Raw genomic sequence first — 21,955 nt, 5'->3', positions numbered from 1 at the left:
TATGTTCCCTAGGCTTTTCTTGAACTAACCTCGAGTGATCCTCCCACCTTGGCCTCCCAAAGTGCTGGGATTACAGGCATGATAACGTAAGCTTCTGTAGACCTAAAAATTTTATTTTAATATAAAATTGTATTTACAAATCACATTATCTGCATACATGTGAATATTTTAGTATGTAAAGTGGAAACTAGTTTTGTATTTGGTCTACAGACAATTCATGGTGCTTGTGTGCATTCCTAGACCCTTTATAATAGCTCAGCAGCCCTACAGGAATAAAAGAATGGGAAGTACCAAGTTCTTTTGGTCTATTTGCTGCCTCTCTTCACCCTCAGCACTTCTCTCCAGTTTTTACATATGAGAAAACTATGGTCCAAAAAGATTAAAGTAATTTGGTAGAGAGTACACATCTATTTATTGGCAAAAAAAAAAAAAAAGCTTATTTTTTTGTATTAAAATATAGGAACAAAGGGAGTTAGTTGATAAGTAGATTGAAAGAATAAATACTCCTGTAAAGACCAACTTGTAGAATAATTGAATTACTGAGGGGAATCTTACACAGGCATTTGAAGCACTGAGAAGATTAAAAAGTCCTGTTGATAGAAATGTATTTATTTGTATATTATATGATAAATTGATAACTGCAGAATGTTTTTATATTTTCCTGGCTTTATTCTGGAATAATAAACTTGAATAAGAATATTTTTCTTTCTTTTTTTGGTAGAACATTTATTTATTTATTTATTATTTTTTGGTATTTAGCCTTAAATATTTTTCAAAGATTGGAAGCCACACTTCTCAGTATGGCTTACTGTACTTTTCACACCAGTTTTGCTGATACGTAGGCATATTTAGAGATGATTTACTTCCTTTTTGTGGATAGCGGTACATGGAAGTTCAGGGAATAAAATTCTGCAATCACTTTTTAGTAGCCTGCTGTTGTTTAAAGAAACTTACTTATTCTGGCTAGCAAGAAATTCATCTTTGGCCAGGCTTCGTGGCTCACAGCTGTAATCCCAACACACTGGGAGGCCAAAGCAGAGGGATCACTTGAGGCCAGGAATTTGAGACTAGCCTGGGCAACATAGAGAGACCCTGCCAGGCATGGTGGTACATGCCTATAGTCCCAGCTGCTCGGGAGGCTGAGGTAAGGGTATGACTTGAACCCAGGAGTTCAAGGTTATACAGCCCCTGCACCCCAACCTGTGTGACATAAGGAGACCTGGTCTCTAAAATAAAAAAGAAATAAATTCATCTTCGTATTTATTTGCATTTTTAATGCTTCTGTTTGCTCTCATTGTTTGTTTTAAAGATAGCGAATCACATGCTTCTCTGTAAAGGCAATGTGGCCTAGTGGTCCAGAGCTCCAGCTTTCAAGTCACACTGCCTGCTTGTGGTATCCTGGCTGAAATCCTCGCTCAGTAGCCCTGGTGTATTATTTACACTTTAAACCCTCTGTGCCACTGTTTCCTCATCTCTAAAATCAGAGTGTACTCATTTCACAGAATTTCTGTGAAGATCAAGTGACTTAGTGATACCTCTTTCTTTATTCTTTTAACTTTAAATGCATTTTCTAACCCAACTCAGTAGTATTTATGCTTTCTTTTTGTTCAGAGATCCTTTAAAAGAGAGTACATTTTGTGAAAAATAATTTTTAAAATTTCATTTGAGAGCCTGCCTCAGTGGTGCACACCTGAATCCCAGCTACTTAAAAGACACGGGCGGCCGGGCGCGGTGGCTCAAGCCTGTAATCCCAGCACTTTGGGAGGCCGAGGCGGGCGGATCACAAGGTCAGGAGATCGAGACCACAGTGAAACCCCGTCTCTACTAAAAATACAAAAAATTAGCCGGGTGCGGTGGCTGGCGCCTGTAGTCCCAGCTACTCAGGAGGCTGAGGCAGGAGAATGGCGGGAACCCGGGAGGCGGAGCTTGCAGTGAGCCGAGATCGCGCCACTGCACTCCAGCCTGGGCAACAGCGTGAGACTCCGTCTCAAAAAAAAAAAAAAGACACGGGCAGGAGGATCACTTGAGTCCAGAAGTTTGCAGACAGCCTGGGCAACAGCAAAACCCTGTCTGTCAATATAAAATTTTCCTATTTTCCTTTAATTATGAATATGAGCCTGGGTGCGGTGACTCGCACCTGTAATCCCAGCACCTTGGGAGGGCAAGGCAGACAGATCACCTGAGGTCAGGAGTTCGAGACTAGCCTGGCCAACATGGTGAAACCCTGTCACTACTAAAATTACAAAAATTAGCCAGACATGGTGGCAGATGCCTGTAATCCCAGCTACTTGGGAGGCTGAGGCAAGAGAATCGCTTCAACTCAGGAGGTGGAGGTTGCAGTGAGCCAAGTTTGCGTCACTGTACTCCAGCCTGGGCAACAGAGCGAAACTCTGTCTCAAAAAAAAAAAAAATTATGAATATGAGAAATTACTGATCTGTATTGGTGCCATCCCTACCCCCTTTTGAATTGAACTTCAGTTTACCAAGTATTGTTTCTTCTAAAGGTTTTTTCATGACACTACTGGTTAATACATAACTGAGAGTTAATAAATTTTGCTGTGTTACAGTCTAATTTGCTCTCTACCAACAAAGACCTTTCTTTTTATGTTTAGTTTTTCTTTTTATGTTTAGAGTTATTTAATGTGCTTGAAAACTAGACTTTTTTCCTAGTTGCGTTCACTGAATTAGCATTTATTACAGTACCGACTAGATGTGCTATACCACACAAAGATAAATGAGGCTGTGGCCTGGAAGAGGTAGGCTTGTAAAGTCATTATGCTACTCCCAAATAAGTGATTTAAAAGAGATGTGAGCAAAGTTCCCTCAAATGCAGAAGAGAGTTCTGTCCAACAGAGAAGAAAAAACAAAATTTGCTGGCTGGGGCAAGATTAATTTGGACACTGGACCTAGTTTTCTCCAGTTTAGCATTTTTTAATTCAATTTAATTTAATTTTCTTTTCTTTTTTCCAGACAGAGTCTCATTCTGTTGCCCAGGCTAGGGTGCAGTGGTACAATCTCAGCTCACTGCAACCTCCACTTCCCGGGTTCAAGTGATTCTCGTGCCTCAGCCTCCCAAGTAGCTGGGATTACAGGCGTGTGCCACCATGCCCAGCTAATTTTTTGTATTTTTAGTAGAGACAGCGTTTTGCCAGGTTGCCCAGTCTCGATCTCCAGAGCTCAGGTGATCTGCCGGCCTTGGCTCTCAAAGTGCTGGGATATTACAGGTGTGAGCCACCACACCTGATTATTTTGGCATTTTTAACCTCTTTCTTTAATTAAAAAATGGGTCTTGTGGTCAATTTGAAAACAAACTGAAGTAATTTTTTTTTTTTTTTTTTGAGACAGAAGTTGCAGGGGGCTACAGTCACACCACTGCACTCCAGTCTGGGCAACTTCTGCCTCCTGGGCTCAAGCGATCCTCCATCCTCAGCCTTCCTTCCGAGTAACTAAAGCTACAGGTGCATGCTGCCATGCCTAGCAAATTTTTTGTATTTTCTGTAGAGACAAGGTTTTACTGTGTTGCCCAAGCTGGTCTTGAGCTTCTGAGCTCAAGCAATCTGCCTACCGCAGCCTCCCTATGTACTGGGATTACAAGCATGAGCCACTGTGCCCAGCCACTTTTGTAAACCAGGTTGGTTTTTCTTAGTAAACCAGGTTTTTTTTGTTGTTGTTATTTTTGTTTTTTTTTTAACATTCCTCTTCCAGATGGTTTATGCACATAGTTTCCAGGAAACTCCGGTTGAATTCCAAAACCCACCAAATTAGCAGTTTAAGTGTATTTGTTTTTCCCTTGAATTCTTCTATGGCGGGGATATTTAACAGAGAAAACATCTTTTTAGTTCAAGTCTTTAAAGCTAAGGAAAGGATAAAAAAATGCAGACTGGTGCTCTGCTTTGTTGTAAATGTGGCTTAGAAAGTAACTGTTAATAAAATCCTACTCAATATTTCCTTTTTCTTTGTGATAATTGCTTACTATGTGTAAATCAATAAAGTGAGCCGTAAAATGTTTTTAAACATGTAAACATTTAAACATGTAAAATGATATTTTAGAAAAAAATGTTTAGGCAATTAACATTACTCCCAGTGTTCCTTCTAATTTTGTTAATGTACATATATATGTACTTGGACTCATCTTTTGTGAACATACGTGCTCTTTTTCATTTTGCATGACTAGTAAAGTAGTGATTCTTGTAAATAGAGATTTATGACAGAATTGCCACAAGATTATTTGAAATTTGAGGTATACACACTGCCACCTCATACTGTGTGGTGAAAACTAGATTTTTTATAAAATCATAAAAGGAGAGAAGGAAGAAAGAAATGAGATTGTATGTTCAAAAAAAATTGGAACTCTAAAAACATTTGTATTTTTATTGTATAGTCAGAAAAAAAAGAAGGGAAGGTATTTGAATCTCACAAGAAAGGGGCCTGAGTAGTTTGAAAAAGAATACTAGATATTGTCACTTACTTGTTTTCTAATTACTCTAGTGGGCATTTGATAATACTGGAAGATATTTATAAAATTTTTAAGCCCAAGGGTCTAGCTTCTACTTAGTATCTCCCTTCAAGAATGTCCTGATTAAAAGGCTATACTATAAATTAAGTGGATGACTATTAGTAAGCATTCAACAAGAGATTTCGTCTTTTTAAATGACTTTATGAAAATATAAAATTTGCCAGTGGTATTTATAGTGTGCAGTCATGGTTTTCCAGTGCTTTTCTAATAAATAAATTGGAGTACATAAGTTGAAAGAGTTCTATATATGTAAATCATTCTGTGATTAATGAAAGTTTTTTAATCAGTTGCAAGAGTACTACTCATGATGGGTGTGTTTGAATGCCTTATATAGCCTACTCAGAACAGGTTTAGACAGTCCTTACCCATTGACCTATTACCATATAAGGCAACCTTTCATTTATCAGAGTAGATATAGATTATAGTCTTTCTAATGATAGTGGATGTTCTGCTTCACTCTGACCAATGTCTAATAAACACTTAACCTGTATTAGGCATTTCACCATCTTTCTTTGTTTTTTGGAATGGAGTTTTGCTGTGTTGCCCAGGCTGGTCTCCTGGCTTAAGCAATATCCTTCTGTCTCAGCCTCCTGAATAGCTGGGATTACAGGTGCCCACTACCATGCCTGACTTTTTTCTCTTTTTTGACAACTTATACCAACAGTACTAAGAATTCTCAACTGATGAATGTGAGTATGCTTCATTGTCTTTTTTTTTTTTTTTTTTGGTGACAGTCTTGCTCTGTTGCCCAGGTTGGAGTGCAGTAGTGCAGTTTCCCAGGTTCAAGAGATTCTGGTGCTTCACCCTCCCGAGTAGCTGGGATTACAGGCGTTCACCACCACACCCAGCTAATTTTTGTATTTTTAGTAGAGATGGATTTTTGCCATGTTGGCCAGGCTGGTCTCAAGCTCCTGGCCTCAAATGATCTGCCTGCCTTACCCCCCAAAGTGCTGGGATTACAGACATGCACCACCATACCTTGCCAACTTTTTTTTTTTTTTTTTTTTGAGACTGAGTCTCTCTCTGTCACCCAGGCTGGAGTGCAGTGGCGCGATCTCGGCTCAATGCAAGCTCCGCCTCCCAGGTTCACGCCGTTCTCCTGCCTCAGCTTCTCAAGTAGCTGGTACTATAGGCGCCCACCACCACGCCCGGCTAATTTTTTTGTTATATTTTTAGTAGAGATGGGGTTTCACTGTGTTAGCCAGAATGGTCTCCATCTCCTGACTTCGTGATCCGCCCGCCTCAGCCTCCCAAAGTACTGGGATTACAGGCGTGAGCCACCATGCCTGGCCAACATTTTTTAAAAATTTTAACTTTTATTTTAGATTCATGGGGTGCATGTGCAGGTTTGTGACAAGGGTATATTGCATGATGCTGAGGTCTGGGGTACAATTGAAGCTGTCATTCAGGTAGTGAGTATAGTACCCAATAGGTAGTTTTTCATCCCTTGCCACCCTCCCTCTCTCCCCTCCTTATAGTCCATGGTATCTGTTTTTTTGGTCTTTATGTCCATGTGTACCCAGTGTTTAGCTCCCACTTGTAAGTGAGAACATGCAGGATATAGTTTTCTGTTTCTGCATTAATTTGATTAGGATAATGGCCTCCAGCTGCATCCATGTTGCTGCAAAGTACGTAATCTTACTTTTTTAAGTAAAACCTGTGTGGCGGCATCCATGGTGTGTTGTGTACCACATTTTCTTTATCCAACCTACTCTTGATGGGCGCATAGGTTGATTCCATGTCTTTGCTATTGTGAATAGTGCTTCAGTGAACATACGAGTGCATGTGTCTTTTTGGTAGAATGATTTATTTTCCTTTGGATATATATTCAATAACGGGATTGCTGGATCAGATGGTAATTCTATTTTTAGTTCTTTCAGAAATCTCCAAAGTGGTTTCCACAGTGGCTGAACTAATTTACATCCCCACCACAATGTTTAAGCTTTTCCTCTTCTGACTTTTTTTTTTTTCCCCACATTTTTTTGAGACAGGGTCTCGCTCTGTTGCCCAGGCTGAAGTGGAATAGCACAAACATAGCTCACTGTAACCTTGAATTTTTGGGCTCAGTGATCCTCCCACCTCAGCCTCCTGAGTAGGTAGGACTACAGACACATGCCACCACGTCTGGCTAATTATTTTTTCCATAGAGATAGCGTCTTGCTATATTGCCCAGGCTGGTCTCAAACTCCTACAGTCCTCCCACCTCAGGCTCCCCAAAGTGTTGGGATTATAGGCTTGAGTCACCATGCCCAGCCTCGACTTTTTAGTAACCATTCTTACTGGTGTGAGATGGTGTAACTCATTGCGGTTTTTTATTTTGTTTGTTTTTTGAGGCAGGGTCTCACTCTGTCACCTAAGCTGGAGTACAGTGGTACAATTACCGCTCACTGCCGCCTCAGCCTCCCAGGCTCAAGGGATCCTTCCATCTCAGCCTCTTGAGTAGCTGGGACTACAGGTGTGCGTCACCATGCCTGGCTAATTTTTGTATTTTTTGTAGAGATAGGGTCTTGCCATGTTGCCCAGGCTGTTCTGAAACTACTGGGTTCAAGTGATCCGCCTGCCTCAGCCTCCCGAAGTTCTGGGATTATGGGTGTGACCCACCATTCCCAGCCTTGTATGTCTTCTTTTGAAGTGTCTGTTCATGTCCTTTGCCCACTTTTTAATGGGGATATTTGTTTTATTGCTGTTGATTTTTTTTTTTTTAAGTTCCTTATAGACTCTGGATATCAGATCTTTGTTGGATGCATAGCTTGCGAATATTTTCTTAACATTCTTTTTTTTTTTTTTTTTTTTTTTTTTGAGGCATAGTCTCACTCTGTCACCCAAGCTACAGTGCAGTGGTGTGATCATGGCTCACTGTAGCCTCAACTTTCTGGGCTCAGTGATCCTCCCACTTCAGGATCTGCAAATGTCTTTCCGTTTGGTTGTGTCATCTATGATTTCTTTCAACAGTGTTTTGTAGTTCTTGTAGAGATCTTTCACTTCCTTGGTTGGATATATCCTAGGTATTTTGTGTGTGTGCATATGGCTATTATAAATGGGATTGTGCAGGACTACAGGCACATGCCACCACACCTGGCTAAGTTTTAAATGTTTTTGTAGAGACAGGTCTCCCTTTGTTGCCCAGGCTGGTCTCAAACTCCTGGGCTCAAGTAATCCTCCTGCCTTGGCCTCCCAAGGTGCCGGGATTACAGATGTGAGCCAGTGCACCCGACCTGTTTACTCTTGGTAGTTTCGTTTGCTGTGCAGAAGCTCTGTAGTTTAATTAGGTCCCACTTGTCAGTTTTTGTTTTTGTTGCAATTGCTTTTGAGGACTTAGTCATGAAATATTTACCAAGGCCAATATCCTGAAGGGTATTTGCTAAGGTTTCTTTTGGGATTTTTATAGTCTTAGGTCTTACATTTAAGTGTTTAATCCATCTTGAGTTAATTTTTGCATATGGTGATAGGTAAGGGTCCAGTTTCATTCTGCATGTGGATAGCCAGTTACCTCAGCACAATTTATTGAGTAGGGATTCGTTTCCCAGTTGCTTATTTTTGTCAGCTTTCTCAAAGATCAATCAGTTGGTTGTAGGTGTGTGGCTTTATTTCTGGGTTCCCTATTCTGTTCAATTGGTCTGTGTTTCTGTTTGTGCACAAGTGCCATGTTCCTTTTCTCCAGCCTTGAAGTACAGTTTGATGTTGATGTTGGGTAATGTGATGCCTCCAGTTTTGTTCTTTTTGTTTTAGATAGCTTTGGCTATTTGGGCTCTTTTTTGGTTCCATATGAATTTTAGAATAGTTTTTTCTAATTCTGTGAAAAATGACATTGATAATTTGATAGGAATAGTGTTGAATCTATAGATTGCTTTGGAGAGTATAGTTTCTTTTCTTTTCTTTTCTTTTCTTGGTGCTGGGACTTCGATGCGAACCAAAGTTGCTGCAGACACGGTATGGTCATTTTAATGATATTGATTCTTCTAATCCATGAGCATGGAATGTGTTTCCATTTGTTTGTGTTATCCGTGATTTCTTTCAACAGTGTTTTGTAGTTCTTGTAGAGATCTTTCACCTCCTTGGTTAGATATATTCCTAGGTATTTTATGTATGTGTATGACTATTGTAAATGGGATTGCATACTTGATTTTACTCTCAGCTCGAACATTATTGGTGTATAAAAATGCTACTGATTTTTGTATATTGATTTTGTATCCTGAAACTTTACCAAAGTCTTACCTTTAGCAATTCTATAGAGTCATATAGTCAGCAGAGAGATAATTTGACTTCTTTTCCTATTTTGTTGTCTTACTTGATTGTTCTGGCTAAGATTTTCGGTACTCTGTTGAATATGAGTGAAAAGAGCAGTCATCCTTGTCTTATTCCAGTTCTTAAGGGCAATGCTTCCAGCTTTTGCCCATTCATATGATGTTGTCTGTGGGTTTGCCATAGATGGCTCTTATTATTTTGAGTTATGTTCCTTCCATGCCTAGTTTGTTGAAGGTCTTTATTATGAAAGGATGTTGAATTTTATTGAAAGCTTTTTCTGCATCTATTGAGATGATCATGTGGTTTTTGTTTTTAATTCTGTTGATGTAGTGAATTGTGTATATTGATTTGCATATGTTGAACCAACCTTGCATCCCAGGAATAAAACCTACTGGTTGTGGTGTGTTAACTTCCTGAAGTACTGCTGGATCTGGTTTGCTAGTGTTTTGTTGAAGATTTTTGTATCTCTGTTCATCAAGGATATTGACCTGTAGTTTCTTTTTTTGTTGTGTCTTTGCCAGATTTTGGCATGAGGATAATGCTGGCCTTATAGAGTGATTTGGAGAGGAGTTGACTTTTTGGAATATTTTAGTAGGACTGATGCCAGTTCTTTGTGCATCTAGAATTCAGCTGTGATCTCTCTGGTCCAGGGCTTTTTTTGGTTGATAGGTTTTTTATTTATTACTGATTCAGTTTTGGAACTCATTATTGGCTTGTTCACAATTTCTTTTTTTTCTGAGTCAGTCTTGGGAAGTGTTATGTTTCCGGGAATTTATCCGTTTCCTCTAGATTTTCTTTGCTGTGCAGAAGCTCTTTAGTCTAATTAGGTCCCACTTGTCCATTTTTGTTTTTATTACAATTGCTTTTGAGGACTTTCTCTTACTTTCTCTCTCTCTTTTTTTTTTCTTGAAACAGGGTCTCACCCAGGCCGGAGTGCAGTGGCATGATCATGGCTCACTGTAACCTCCCAGGCTCAATTAATCCTCCTATCTGTCTCCTGCGCAGCTAGAACTACAGATGCACACCATCACACCTGGCTAATCTTTAAAATTTTACCCAGGCTGGTCTCAAACTTCTGACCTCAAGTGATTCTCCCATGTTTGCCTCCAAAAGTATTTGTATTACAGGTGTGAGCCCATTGCCTCTAGATTTTCTGGTTTGTGCACGTAGAAGTGTTCATAATAGTCTGTGAGGATCTTTTGTATTTCTGTGGAATCAGTTGTAATGTCACCTTTGCCATTTTCTAGTTGTGCCTATATGGAGCTTCTCTCTTCTTTTCTTTGTTAATCTAGCTAGGAGTTTATCAATCTTGTTTATCCTTTCAAAAAACCAATTTTTTTGTTTTATTGATCACTTGTATGGATTTTTGAGTCTCAATTTTGTTTAGTTCTGCTGTGATTTTAGTTATTTCTTTTTTTCTGCTAGCTTTCGGGTTTGTTTGTTCTCAGTTATCTAGTTTCCCTAGATGCCATATTAGATTATTAATTTGAGATCTTTCTAACTTGATTTAGGTGTTTGGTGCTATAAACTTTCCTCTTAACATTGCTTTTGCTGCATCCCATATATTTTGATATGTTGTGTCTGTTTTCATTTATTTTAAAGAATGTTTTGATTTCTGCTAATTTCATTGTTTATTCAAAAGTCATTCTGGAGTATGTTGTTTACTTCCCATGTAATTTGTGTGGTTCTGAGAGATCCTCAGTATTGATTTCTATTTTCATTTTACTGTGGTCTCAGAATATATGCATGGTATGATTTCAATTAAAAAATTTTGAGACTTGCTTTACAGCCAAGCATGTGGTTGACCTTAGAGTAGTATGTTCCACGTGCAGCAGCATCAGCATTTATCTTGGTGATAACATGGATTCTATGACAGGTGTTAATAGTATAGTTTTTATGTTTTAAAAGTGGGTAGTTTGCTAAGGAAAATATGAAGAGGGCTGATTTGACTTTTAGTGGTTGTCATTTTATAAAGTGATATGTGAGGCTGGGCAGGGTAGCTCAAGCCTGTAATCTCAGCACTTTGGGAGGCAAAGGCAGGAGGCACACTTTAGCCCAGGAGTTCGAGTCCATCCTGGGCAACATGGCAAAACCCCATCTCTACTAAAAATACAAAAGTTAGCCAGGCATGGTGGCACATGTCTGTAGTCCTAGCTACTTGGGAGGCTGAGGTGGGAGGATCGCTTGAACTTGGGAGGTTGGGGCTTCAGTGAACCGTGATCACACCACTGTACTTTAGCCTGGGCAACACAGTGAGACCCTGTCTCAAAAAAAATAAGTGAGATATGAGAAGAAATTTTTCTATTCTTGAAATGCTTGTAGGGATAGTCTTTATGCCTAGTCAAGCCTAAAACACTTTTTAAAAAAGAGATATTTGTTACATATAATTAAGGCAGCTATTATAATAATACTATTCTAAGTTATTAACTTTTGAAAACTTTTTTAATTTTGCAGTTTTTATGACATGTTAGCAAATTTTTATGGTGGAACTTTTCTTTACTGACAGGTGCATTCCTTGTAAAGGTTCTCGGTTTCCCCCAACCCTTCCACGCCCTGCCGTTGCTATATTATCCTTTAAGCTTCCTTATTGTCAGATTGCAACAGAGAAAGGACAAATGGAGGTATGTGGAAGTCTTACCTTGACACTTTGAATTTGATAATACAGCACCTGTGATACATACACTTTAAAATTGTCGTGATGGCCACTATATTCATTACTGTATAATTACATGAATAGGGGTAGCAGGGAGGGAGGAGGACTGCTTAGGATCACCAGGCCACCTGATTGCCATCACTGCTTCCAGGGACTTTGTCTACAAAGTAAACGGGTGTGACTATCAGAGACCCACTGGGGAAAGACTTACTCTCAGGATAGGGCATGTCCCTGAGAAGAAGTGCCTCCATCATTTTGTGCCGTAGGCACCTGGCTTACCTGACCCTAGTCCTAGCCCTGTGTCATCAAAAGTCATTTGAAATCTGCAATTAGTTACTCTAAATAAGAAACAAATTAGCTTTTAAAAAGTTTGTTTACCAAGTTCTCTGAGCATTCATTATGATAGCTAGGAAACTGTTTTAAATGCTGTATTCCTCCCCAACTGCCTTTTTTAAGGATAGGGGAAAAAGTTAAGCTGTAGTATCACACTAGAATTTGAATTGTAAAATAAACTTATAGAAAGGAGGGCTTCAGAACATATTTTATTCAAAAACTGGTGTCTTGAGAGAAATATTTAACACTTGTCTCATACTAAGGTGATAGTTGGCATTAAGCAATTTTGTTCACTTTTGTAGGAGCAGTTTTGGCGTTCAGTTATATTTCACAACCACCTTGATTATTTAGCTAAAAATGGTTATGAGTACGAAGAGAGCACTAAAAAGCAAGCAACAAAAGAGCAACAGGAACTTTTAATGAAAATGCTTGCGGTGAGTAAAATAAATATACTGAAGATGTTAAAGTTAAATGCTTTTCTATAGGTTGAATTTCTTAAAGGTCTGTGCATTAGGACTAAGTCCCACAACCTAAGATTCTTAAGTTTGTTGTTGTTGTTGTTGCGACGGAGTCTCGTTCTGTCACCCAGGCTGGAGTGCAGTGGTGTGATCTCAGCTCACTGCAACCTCTGCCTCCTGGATTCACACAATTCTCTTGCCTCGGCCTCCCGAGTAGCTAGGATTACAGGCGCCCACCACCACGCCCAGCTATTTTTTTGTGTGTGTTTTTAGTAGAAACGGGGTTTCACTATGTTGGCCAGACTAGTCTCGAATTCCTGACCTCATGATCCGCCCGCCTCAGCCTCCCAAAGTGCTGGGATTGCAGGCATGAGCCACCGTGCCTGGCCATTCTTAAGTTTTATCTGATGGCATTTTCCCCTATAAAGTTCTATTTTCTGGTTGGTCTTGCAGTTAAATTTTTTTTTTTTTTTTAGACAGAGTTTCACTCTTGTTTCTCAAGCTGGAGTGCACTCATGCAGTCTTGGCTCACTGCAACTTCCACCTCCCGGGTTCAAGTGATTCTCCTGCCTCAACCTCCTGAGTAGCTGGGACTACAGGCGTGTGCCACCACACCTGGCTAATTTTTGTATTTTTAGTAGAAACAGCGTTTCACCATGTTGGTCAGGCTGGTCTTGAACTCCTGACCTCAGGTAATTCACCTGCCTCGGCCTCCGAAAGTGCTGGGATCACAGGCATGAGCCACTGTGCCCAGCCTAGAATGAATACAACATTACCTTGTAGCTAAGATCATGTGCAGGAATAAACATCTCTGGGGCTACTGCCCTTTTGCTTTTGCCCATCAGTCTGTGTTTTAACAGGCCCTCAAAGTAACTGAGAACTACTGCTCTAGTTTCTGTTACTGTTTTACAAAGTTTGAGTGTATACTTTTTTTTAATATCCAGGGCTGGGCAATCTTAAGAACTTCGATCAGGCTTTTAGATATGCCTGCCTTTTGTCATCCTCTTTGAATTAGGCAGCTGTGTGTGATGAAAATTTATTTGTGACCAGTGGCCAGGTTTGATGTCTAGAATATTTAAGTACATTTATCTCTGGAGCAGGGTGTCTTAAAGTTCCTGTGCTTGTGTCCCCACTCGTGGTTGGTTTATGGAGAGGAGTATAGTATTATTTCTTCTCTATTTGTTTTACACCAGACTTTACGCCCCTGAGAGCAGAGACCTGCTCACTGCTGTATGCCAGGCAATGATGTGGTGGCTTAACACATAGTAGACCTTAATATTTGTTGACAGAGTGAATGGTCCAGACTTTTAATTTTAAAGTTGAAGAAACAAGGTTCTTAGAGCAAAGTGGTATATGAGACCACAGAGCAAATTGCCACTCTTGTCTCTAAAAAGTAGTACTCACTACTGTCACCTTTATGCAACATGGCCTTAAGTTTGGTATTAAGAAAACTCATTTTGGTAGTAAGAAAACTTTATTGTAGAATAAGCTTTATTCCTTTGATAAAGTGTTACTTGTGGTCCAGGAACTAGCAGCCTTTTTACTTTGTACAACACATGTAAGGAAATATGTTTCATGTATTTGCTATTTAGCCTTAGAGGAGCTTTTCCTTGTGGCAGTGTTTCTCATATCAAAAATACCAGGGGACTCATATCAAAGATACCAGGGCAGGAGGATATCTTGAGCCCAGGATTTCGAGGGGATTGGTGAGTTCTTTAGCATTCCTGGCCCCCGGGCAAATGCCTTTAGTTCAGCATAGTCACTGTGGAAACCAAACTATTCCTTTTTCTTTTCTTTTTTTTTTGAGATGGAGTCTCGCTCTGTTGCCCAGGCTGGAGTGCAGTGGTGCGATCTCGGTTCACTGTAAGCTCTGCCTCCCGGGTTCACGCCATTCTCCTGCCTTAGCCTCCTGTGTAGCTGGGACCACAGGCGCCCGCCACCACGCCCGGCTAATCTTTTGTATTTTTACTAGAGACGGGTTTCACCATGTTAGCCAGGATGGTCTCGATCTCCTGACCTTGTGATTCACCCGCCTCGGCCTCCCAGAGTGCTGGGATTATAGGCATGAGCCACCACGCCCAGCCTCCTTTTTATTTCTAAATGCCCCCTGAGGCAGTGGAGGCAGTGTACCATCCCGATTAAGAAGTACTGATTATAGATAAATGATACTAAAAATCTTGAAAAGGACATCCAGGTGAATATCTAAAGCTTCTGTGCTGATGGATCAGACATGGAATATATAAGTAAGAAAACAGTTCTAATATGCTATGAATTAGGAGACCCTTAGTGATCTTCAAAGTACCAATTTTTCTCAGTTTGTTGGTTTTCTTTTTTGTATTTTTTAGAGACAGAGTCTCACTGTCACCCAGGCTAGAGTACAGTGGCAAGATTGTGACTCACTGCAGCCTCAACCTCCTGGGCTCAAGTGAACCTCTTGTCTCAGGCTCCTGAGTAGCTGAGACTACAAGTGCATGCCACCACGCCCAGCAAATTTATTTTTTGTAGTTACAGGGTCTCACCGTGTTGCCCAGGCTAGTCTCAAACTCCTGGCCTCTAGCGATCCCTCTGCTTTGGCCTTCCAAAGTGCTGGGATTACAGGTGTGAGCCACCACGCCTGGTCCCCTTGGCTTTTTTTGTTTTTTGTTTTTTTTTGAGACAGAGTCTTGCTTTGTCGCCCAGGCTGGAGTGTAGTGGTGTAATCTCGGCTCACTGCAACCTCCACCTCCCGGGTTCAAGCGATTCTTCTGCCTCAGCCTCCTGAATAGCTGGGATTACAGGCGCACGCCAGCACGCCTGGCTAATTTTTGTGTTTTTAGTAGAGACGGGGTTTTGTCATGTTGGCCAGGCTGATCTCGAACTCCTGACCTCATGATCCACCCACCTGGGCCTCCCAAGGCACTGGTATTACAGGTGTGAGCCACCATGCCCAGCCTCCCCCTTGAATTTTTTAAATGAATTTCTTAATTTTCTTGCAATTAGTAGCTTAAAGTGTTATGTAATATTTCATCAAATCTAAGCCACTATTTATGGCATAATGCACCATTACTTTATTCATTTAAGCCATGGAGACACAAAAATGCTGCCAAACTGACCCACCATTAATTGTAATTAATTGTAATTCCAATTTCAAAGATGTTAAAGCTTGTAAAAATGTGCATCTTAGAATCAGGGAGTTACAGTAGCTAGAAAACTATTTTCTCAGTTTTACTAATAGTGTCAGTATCTTTAAAAAGTTTTACTTGATGTGATTTGATCTTTCCCCCCCCCCCCCCTTTTTGGATTAGCTTTCTTGTAAACTGGAGCGGGAATTCCGTTGTGTGGAACTTGCTGATCTAATGACTCAAAATGCTGTGAATTTAGCCATTAAATATGCTTCTCGCTCTCGGAAATTAATACTAGCTCAAAAACTTAGTGAACTGGCTGTAGAGAAGGCAGCTGAATTGACAGCAACCCAGGTGGAAGAGGGAGAAGAAGAAGAAGATTTCAGAAAAAAGCTGAATGCTGGGTAAGAAATAATTCAGTTGTTTGAATTTTCCTTTACTGTCTTGATTGTTAAGTTGGTCTTTACATAGCTCTTTATTGAATAATCTTATTTTCTCTTAGTTACAGCAATACTGCTACAGAGTGGAGCCAACCAAGGTTCAGAAATCAAGTTGAAGAAGATGCCGAGGACAGTGGAGAAGCTGATGATGAAGAAAAACCAGAAATACATAAGCCTGGTGAGATACATTTGCAAGCCCATAAATGATGAGAACTATCATGGATGTGGCTTTTCCCATTTTACTTAACTGAGGGAAATTGAATACTCATACTTTTTTTCAGACCTCTTTGCTGTCAGGTTGTTTTATATTGAGGATGACTTTATTTTCCCTATTTACATTATATTGCTTTATTTTAATCTGTAGGACAGAACTCATTTTCCAAAAGTACAAATTCCTCCGATATTTCAGCTAAGTCAGGTGAGAAATATTTATAAATTTGTAATATCAAGGAAATTTTGAAAGTTGTCTGTAAAGTGGCACATCTACGCAAATACACCTTACCCCTTAAGGCCATTTTTGTGTGTGTGTGTTTATGTTTTTGTTTTTTAATCTCAGATGTTGTTTGTGAAGCTATGGTCATTTAACAAATGTTTATAAACTGCCTATTGTGTGTCAGGCATTTTACTTAATGGTGGATACAGAAGTCAAACAGACATGCATGGTTGATCTCTGTTTTAATGCTATTTTAGCCCAGCTGGGAAGACAGATCTGGATATCACTGAGGAAACATGCAGGATACTGGAGAAATAGTTAAAAGGAATTGAAGGCCAGGTGCAGTGGCTCACGCCTGTAATCCCAGCACTTTGGGAGGCCAAGGCGGGCGGATAACGAGGCCAGGAGTTCTAGACTAGCCTGGCCAACATGGTGAAACCCCATCTCTACTAAAAATACAAAAATTAGCTGGGTGTGGTGGTGTGTGCCTGTAATCCCAGCTACTCGGGAGGCTGAAGCAGGAGAATCGCTTGAACTCAGGAGGCAGAGGCTGCAGTGAGCTGAGATCGTGCCATTGCACTCCAGCCTAGGCAATGGAGTAAGACTCTATCTCAAAAAAAAAAAAAAAGAAAGAAAAGAAAAGAAAAAAAAAGGAGTTGAAAATAGTTGCGTTCAGGGAGTGGGCCTGCGGGATAGAGAAGGTTGGAGTAGGGCCCTGCTGGCCTTTTGTCAGTGGGGAGCATAAACCTTATAATACCATTTGACTTTTTAAACTGTGGACATATGTTACTTTCATTTAAAAAATTAACTTAAAAAACATATAGAATATGAAAAGAGCGTATAACACATAGCTGTCATCTAGTCGGTGGAGAATGGGTAGGGACTCCAAGGCAGACCTCATGGAGTATTTACAGCAGAGACCTGAAGGATGAATAATAGTCAGCGAGGCAAAGATGTATGGGAACAGGAGCCGAAGAGAAGCATTGGACTTAAGGAACAGTATGTGTGAAGTGAAGACTGCAAAAGGATGGTGTGAAAAGCTCAGAGAGCAAAGAGAAAGTGGTGCTGAAGGGTTTTAGAGTGATGGGCAGGAGCCAAGTCATGCAGATCTGTATAGGCCATATTGAGGATTTTGGTCTTTTTTTTTTTTTTAATAGAGATATGGGGTGTCACTCTGTTGTCCAGGCTGGTCTCAAACTCAAGCAATTTGCTCACCTCCACATCCCAAAGTGTTGGACCTACAGGTGTGAGCCACCACACCCAGTCAGGATTTTGCTCTTTATTCTAAGGTCACTGAGAGACTGTTGTAGGTTTTAAGCAGAGATATAGCATGGCACACTGTGCTGAAGAAGAATAGATATACCCAGGCATGATGGCTCACGTCTGTAAACTCAGCATTTTGGGAGGCCAAGGTTGAATGATCACTTGAGGCCAGACGTTTGAGACCAGCCTAGGGAACAACGAAACCCTATCTCTACAAAAAGTAAAAAATAAAAATATTAGCCAGGCATGGTAGTGCACGCCGGTAGTCCCAGGTATTTGGGAGGCTGGTGCAGGAGGATATCTTGAGCCTAGGAGTTTGAGAGTGCAGTAGGCTATGGTTGCACCACTGCACTCCAGCCTGGGTGACAGAGCAAGACCCTGTATCAAAAAATAAGTAAATAGGCCAGGCATGGGGGCTCACGCCTGTAATCTCAGCACTTTGGGAGGCCAAGGCAGGTGGAGCACTTGAGGTCAGGAGTTCAAGACCAGCCTGGCCAAAATGGTGAAACCATATCTCTCTTAAAAATAAAAAAAAAATTAAAAAAAAATCATGCCTGTAATCCCAGCTACTTGGGAGGCTGAGGCAGAATTGCTTGAATCCACGAGGTGGGGGTTGCAGTAAGCGGAGATAATGCCACTGCACTCCACCCTGGGTGGCAGAGTGAGACTTCATCTAAAAAAATAAGAAGAAGAGTAAGTAAATAAAAATTAAAAAATAAATAGACTACAGTGGCAGTCCAAATGAGACTGAATAAGGGCCTGAGCTAAGGTGATGATGGTGATGTTAGAAAGAATGGGCAGAATTGGAGAGCTATTTCTGAAGATGATGAAGAGCATGTAGGAGTTCAGGGCATAAAGAATGACTCAGTTTCTTGTAATAGAAGAAAAACTTAAGCACATTTAAATCTTACAGGATTAATTTGAGCGTTCCGTGATTCATGAATCAGGGAGGCACCAAACCGCAAGGGGCTAGCACTCTGTCAGGAGAGAAAAAAGGGGAAACTTCTATAAAGTATTTTCAGAAACAAGATAAATAAAACAATTTTTATTGGCTAGATGGAAAGTTTTTTTTGTTGTTGTTGTTTTGTGGGGATGGGGGGATACAGGGTATCTTGCTTTGTCACTCAGACTGGAGTAGAGTTGGAATGCACTGATGCAGTCCTAACTCACTACAGCCTTGAAATTGTGTGCTCAAGTGATCCTCCTGCCTCACCCTACTGAGTAGCTATGACTACAGTTGTGCATCACCATGCTTGGTTAATTTTTGGTGTGTACTTTTTGTAGAGAGAGGGGCTCGCTTTGTTGCTGAGGCTGGTCTGGAACTCCTGGGCTTAAGCAACTCTCCTGCCTTAGCCTCCCAAAATTCTGGGATTATAGGCACAAGTGGCCATGCTCAGCTGGAAAGTTAGTTAGTTCCTCCCTCCCTCCCTCCCTCTCTCCTTTCCTTCCTTCCTTCCTTCCTTCCTCCCTCCCTCCCTCCCTCTCTCCTTTCCTCCTTCACTCCCTCCCTCCCTCCCTCTCTCCCTCTCTCCTTTCCTCCCTCCCTCCATCTGTCCCTTCTTCCCTCCTTCCCTCTTTTTTTTCCCCCAGGGTCTGACTCGTCACCCAGGTTAGAGTGCAGTAGCATGATTATGACTCACTGTAGCCTCAACCTCCCAGACCCAAGCGATCTTTCCACTTCAGCCTCCCAAGTAGCTGGGACCATAGGCATGTGTCACCATGTCTGTCTAGTTTTGTTTTGGTTTGGGTTTTTTGTTTCGTTATGTTTTTTGTTTTTGTAGAGACAGGGTCTCTCCCTATGTTACCCAGGCTGGTCTTAAACTGGGCTCAAGCAGTCCTCCCTCCTCAGCCTCACAAAGTGCTGGGATTACAGGCATGAGCCACCATGCCAGGAAAGCTCTTAATTAGAGATTAGTTTGTTAACACTGGCTTGAGTACTTGAGTGAATGATGGTGCCATTTCCTAAGTCAGGAAACACTAGGGAAAAGCAGATTTAGAGAGGAAGATGATGAATTACTGTAAGGTAAGTAGAATGTCATGAAGACAGATATTTGAATCAGGAGCTCAGGAAAGTATTCTGGTCAAGAGATACAAAGTGAAAATCACTGGCATAAGTATAGCAATTTAAACCATGGGCATGGGGAAGCAAGCATTGGGGGAGAATGTAAAGCAAGAAGAAAAATGAGCTTAGGACTAGGGAATCTCCAACATTTGAGCATCGGGTAGAGGAAGAGGAGGAACCAACTATTGGAAGACAATGAGTCCACAGGTCCAGAGAGGAAGGAACTAAGTCAGGGAATGCAGTATCTCAGAAGTCAAGAGAGGACAAAGTATCAAGAAGAAAGGAACAGTCAGCTATGTGGGATGCCATTGATAGAGCCAATAAGGTGACTGACAGGTATCCACCAGATTTGACCATGTAGAGATCATTGAGGACCTTAGCAAGAGGAGATTCTGTAGGGTAGTAGGGCTGGAAGTGCTATATTGTATGGAGGAATGTATGGGTGGTGAGGAAATGATAATAGTGTCAACAGCTCTTGGAAAAATTTGGCTGGATGACCGGGCACAGTGGCTCATGCTTGTAATCCCAGCACTGTGGGAGGCCAAGGCAGACGGATCACCTGAGGTCAGGAGTTCAAGACCAGCCTGGCCAACATGGTGAAACCCTGTCTTTACTAAAAATACAAAAATTAGCCAGGTGTGGTAGCAGGCGCCTATAATCTCAGCTACTCGGGATGCTGAGACAGTAGAATTGCCTGAACCTGAGAGGTGGACGTTGCAGTGAGCCAAGATCGCTTGGGCAACAAGAGTGAGACTCTGTCTCAAAAAAAAAAAAAAAAAAAAAAAAATGGCTGGATGGAGGAGACAAGAGAAAATGATGACTGGAAGGAATGTAGGGTAGAGAAGGTTTGGTTTTTGTTTCTTTTTAAGTTGGGAAACTTTAGGGGCCAATAAATAGGGAAAAGTCAAAGATGTAGGCTGTCAAGAAACTTGATAGGTCAGGTTTTCTGACAAAGCAGGAGGGCATGGGATACAGAACACATGTAAAGGGATTACTAACCTTAGCTCAGACTAGCCACTGCCTCTTCCGCAGTAACAGGAGAAAAAGATCTGTACATACTGAATATGTTTCAGTATGTACATATTGGGATAGTTCACATTTAATAGCTTTTATTTTGGCTTAGAAACAGGAAAAAGGATGTCTGTTAATAGTTTTTAAAAGTTGCAAAATACATTTGTTTTCATTTAATGGGGATTACAATATTCTGTGTAGTATTATAGATGTCAGAAGTCATCTATTTTCTACCATTATTAAGCAAGGGTTTCTTTTTTGTGAAAGGTGCAGTTACCTTTAGCAGCCAAGGACGAGTAAATCCCTTTAAGGTAAAGTCTTCCAAGTGATGTTTTATATTATTTAAATACATTTCTATACAAAGAAGTATTTCCAAGTGATGAGATGACTCTCCCCAGACTTGGAGGCATGAAAGACTGATCTGTGTGGAAACAGAAGAAAGCAGCACTTGGGCTGAGAGTTGTCTTTTCCACCTACCTTCTAAGTACCTATGGTTTTGAAAGATACCTCTGTCTTTCTTGGGGATGTGATATTTGGGAATATATGTATCCTTCTTAATTTGGATTGTACCAAATGTATTTAGTTCTAAAGATGAGATGGCAATACAAACTTAACAGAAATTTTAAGAAAAAATAAGTCTCTTGGGATATTTTTCTTCTTTAAACATAAAGTGCTAACACTAGTTTGCTCTTTAGGTATCAGCCAGTTCCAAAGAACCAGCCATGTCAATGAATTCAGCACGTTCAACTAATATTTTAGACAATATGGGCAAATCATCCAAGAAATCCACTGCACTTAATCGAACTACAAATAATGAAAAGTCTCCCATTATAAAGCCTCTGATTCCAAAGCCGAAGCCTAAGCAGGTACTGTTTCAGCTACCCTCCTCTGCAGTAAGCAGCATGGGATCTGTTTGTCTTCAGTTTTGTTCACTGTTTCAGATATAGGATAGGAGGTTATGACTGTTTACAATTGTCTTGTTAGGGAAGTGGGTTCAATTCTGTTTTTGCACCTGGGCACAGTGGCACACACCTGTAGTCCCAGCTACTCAGGAGGCTGAGGTGGGAGGATCACTTGAGCCCAGGAGTTTGAGTCCAGTCTGGGAAACTATAAGAGATACCCCATCTGAAAAAAACAAACCCCAAAACTTGTGTTTTTGCTTCAGAATCACTCCCTCTTCTGCCTCATGAGTTGTTACACACTTTGTAGCAGATTCTGACTTCCATGACCACTATCCTGCTCTCCCTGTCTTTTTTGAGACAGAGGCTCACTCTGTTACCCAGGCTGGCTGTAGTGCAGTGTCAGGATCTCAGCTCGCTCCTGGGTTCAAGCAATTCTCATGCCTCAGCCTCCTGAGTAGCTGGGATTACAGGGGCCTGCCACCACGCCCAGCTAATTTTGGTATTTTTAGTAGAGATGGGGTTTCAGCATGATGGCCAG

General features: G+C 40.9%; 1 protein-coding gene across 6 annotated transcripts in view; it reads left to right on the top strand.

Annotated features, from left to right (window-relative positions):
* Positions 1-21,955, top strand: part of WDHD1 (WD repeat and HMG-box DNA binding protein 1) — an 85,000-nt gene that overhangs the window by 54,344 nt on the left and 8,701 nt on the right. For 3 of the 6 annotated variants that reach the window (XM_015143729.3, XM_015143726.3, XM_077941044.1), the window contains 7 exons: positions 11,268-11,382; positions 12,050-12,181; positions 15,490-15,710; positions 15,809-15,924; positions 16,111-16,164; positions 20,783-20,826; positions 21,211-21,381. In XM_015143729.3, coding sequence (XP_014999215.2) covers positions 11,268-11,382; positions 12,050-12,181; positions 15,490-15,710; positions 15,809-15,924; positions 16,111-16,164; positions 20,783-20,826; positions 21,211-21,381 — 853 coding nt within the window. The remainder of the gene's footprint in view (positions 1-11,267; positions 11,383-12,049; positions 12,182-15,489; positions 15,711-15,808; positions 15,925-16,110; positions 16,165-20,782; positions 20,827-21,210; positions 21,382-21,955) is intronic. The other 3 variants (XM_077941042.1, XM_015143727.3, XM_077941041.1) reach the window with 2 other exon arrangements.

The sequence above is a fragment of the Macaca mulatta genome, chromosome 7 (genome assembly GCF_049350105.2).
Source record: "Macaca mulatta isolate MMU2019108-1 chromosome 7, T2T-MMU8v2.0, whole genome shotgun sequence".
Classification (NCBI taxonomy): Eukaryota; Metazoa; Chordata; class Mammalia; order Primates; family Cercopithecidae; genus Macaca; species Macaca mulatta.
This window is presented reverse-complemented; position numbering and strand designations above follow the sequence as displayed.